The 2,774-nt window shown below is 45.0% G+C and overlaps 1 protein-coding gene across 1 annotated transcript, besides 5 other annotated features; it reads left to right on the plus strand.

Annotated features, from left to right (window-relative positions):
* Nucleotides 1-2,774: a sequence feature (heterozygous, Esmeraldo-like haplotype).
* Nucleotides 201-221: a microsatellite.
* Nucleotides 260-281: a sequence feature (AT_rich).
* Nucleotides 638-688: a sequence feature (T-rich).
* On the plus strand, nt 816-2,099 carry Tc00.1047053509651.10 (hypothetical protein, conserved; the record flags this gene model as incomplete). Its single annotated transcript, XM_797721.1, has 1 exon — nt 816-2,099. The coding sequence occupies one exon, from the start codon at nt 816-818 to the stop codon at nt 2,097-2,099; it is 1,284 nt and encodes a 427-aa protein (XP_802814.1).
* Nucleotides 2,701-2,737: a sequence feature (AT_rich).

Consider the following 2,774-nt stretch of genomic DNA (forward strand, 5'->3'; position numbering starts at 1 on the left):
TTCGAGTGGGCCTGTTTGTACGTCTGTAGAGGGAGAAGGCAAGTGAGAAAAGAATTTGGCAGGGCATGATTTGCAGCAACCAAGAGGAAATAAAATTAACCCCCTGTGTGCAGTAATTTATATTTTGCTTTGTTCCACTAGCCAGTGCGAACATGGGGATGCGTATGTATACACATGTATGAAAAAAAACAAAAACAACGTTTTTTTTTTTTTTTTTTTTTACAGAAGTGAAGGAAGACAAGGAATAATTATCAGCAAGATATTTTTTATTTATTTATTTTCCCTGGCCATCCACACTACCAACATCGCCAACAAAAGCAAAAACAAATTTTTTTTTCTGTACCTATTTTATTCGAGTTTGTGGTGGTCGTTGAAAGACGGGTGTAGATATATATTTGTATGTAATGGTATAGGCGTCTTTGATGTAAAAAAAGCAATGAGATGGATGAATTTTTCTCTTTTTTTCTTTTTTTTATTGTGGCGCCAGATGTATGTGCTGCCAAAGGAATATGGAAAAAAAAAAAAAAAAGGGGTCGATCTTCAACGGGTGACATCTCGTGCTTTATTTTTTTTTTTCTTTTTCAATGCGTGTCTGGGCGCTGCGACGCGGCATGGTTAGACTTTCTCTTTTGCTGCATTTTTTTTCTTGCTTCCTATTTTTTTTTTTTTCCTGTTTTTTTGTTTTTTTCCAATGCATGTGCTTATGCAAATCATTTGTGTTGCACACTGCGACACGTTGCTGCGCCTTGTAAAGTAAATCTTATTGCACTCACAGCGTCAATATATAGGTTTGGTGGGAGAGGGCTGTTCGCGATATGATTCGGGACCAGTGTAAAGCGTACTGCCAGTGCTCCTACTGCAAGCAGACTGGGGGGCAAATGCGAGGTATCCCGGACAGCATCAAGCTTGCTTCTGGGAAGGGGCGCAGCAGGGATGAACTGTATCTCCGCACTCTTAACCAAACTCTTCGAGCAAGAAGTCTGATGGCAAGCTCGAAGAATGCTTGCAAATTTCAACCGGATGAAATACTGCAAAGCACACGTGGGGATATGGCGAGAGCGGCACTGACCGTTCCAGTACGACGCCGCGATCGCCTACAGGAGCTTCTTATTCTTGAGAACAAGGAGCGGATTAAGGCTGAGCGCCAACGGCGACAAAATCTTCGGGCGATGGGCCTCCCAGACGACGCGGACAAGACATCGCGGGATTGTGCAGTTGACACCCGTGATGACTTTGATGTTGCAAGAGAATTGGGCAAAACGAATGAAGCCGAGGTGGTGGTACCACGGGCGCATTCAGCGGATGAAGATCTGCGTCATGTCCTGAACACCGTAAAAGCCATTACGGACGAACACGACGCAAGGGATTCGAGCAAATCAATAACATCTGATCAGATTCATCGGCTGCGTCGACTCGTGCAGGAGTATGATAACAAGAGAAAGAATACGACTGCTGACTCTCCACTACAGCCCCACGTGGCTGATCATCGTCACCAGGTGTCACAGCCACATATTCAGCAAAAATTTTTTCCGTCTATCCGTGACCGCTCCACGCGTCGCCTTAAGTACAATTCCCATCCGTACGGCACAGGCGTGGTTTGGTTGCCGCTTGAAGAGGACAACACGGATGAAGACGGTAAGAACGCCACATTTACTGCTGCTGGGAGGCTTGACAACACCAGATTGGATGACAAGGCATACGCAGAGCACCAGTATCCAGGAAGCACTTACAACAAATATCTGAACGATGACCCAAAAGCTGCAGAGGGAACGACGTTGAATGATGCTTCTCCACCAACAGCTGACAATCTTGCGGCATCGGCTGACCTGAAGATTCTGGGGAAGGGGAAAAATGCAGAGAATGTGGATCTCCCCGATGCTGAGAGGAAAAAGTCGTTGAAGGAAACACCATCCTATAAGAGCTCCGCTGCGTTCTGGCGTACCACAAATCAAGACCGTGCTGCCCAAATGCAGCGCTTTTTGGAATTCAAAAAGCTACAAGCTGATGCAGCTCGTGTGTACGCTGAGAGTGCAGTGAGGCGTCCTGCTGAGGTTGGAACCGCAGATGCTGTTGCTGCAGGAGATCGAAACACTTTTTGACGCTCATTGTGCATGTGCGCGTGAAATACTTACTCCTTTGGGGGGTGCGAATTTTTTCTCGACCTTGAAAAGGAGGCTGACCTTAAAATTTCTCTTACACAAACTCCCTGTGGCTATGAACTCTTCGTTTGTTTTACCAAAGGGAAAATTTATGATGTATGTTTTATTACTGTTCTCTCCTCCCCTCAATTTCTTTTTTCCTTTTTTTTTTCTCATATTTCTTTAAGCATCTGTTGTCTTTACTTTGTTTCTAAGCGGGCATTTGCATTTTTTGGTTTTTCTTCTTTGTACTTTTACTATTCTTCTCTATTACGATCTTATTCCTTTTGCACCTCGTTCATTACCAAATAATTCCTTGCAGGGAGGTAGAGCTCGGGGGAGAGGGAGATGGACTTGTGGTGCCAATGGTCTGCCTTATGTATCAAAGAGAATCAGGGCGCGGGGGGAACTGCCTAGGAATATAGTGGCCATGAAGTGATTGAAGGATTAGGAAGAAATGCGGGAACCGACGAGGGGGAGTAGAGGTTTTCTGTGCGAGAAGAACAGGGGAATGGATGGGAACAGAACGATGGAGCGGGGGAGAGTTGAACGGCTGGATGTCTATATTAATTTTGTATTTCAAAATATATTTTTTTTTTGGCACATGCACGCGGGAGGGGTGTGGTGTGATGTTTG

Source organism: Trypanosoma cruzi, genomic scaffold, assembly GCF_000209065.1.
Source record: "Trypanosoma cruzi strain CL Brener 1047053516331 genomic scaffold, whole genome shotgun sequence".
Classification (NCBI taxonomy): Eukaryota; Euglenozoa; class Kinetoplastea; order Trypanosomatida; family Trypanosomatidae; genus Trypanosoma; species Trypanosoma cruzi.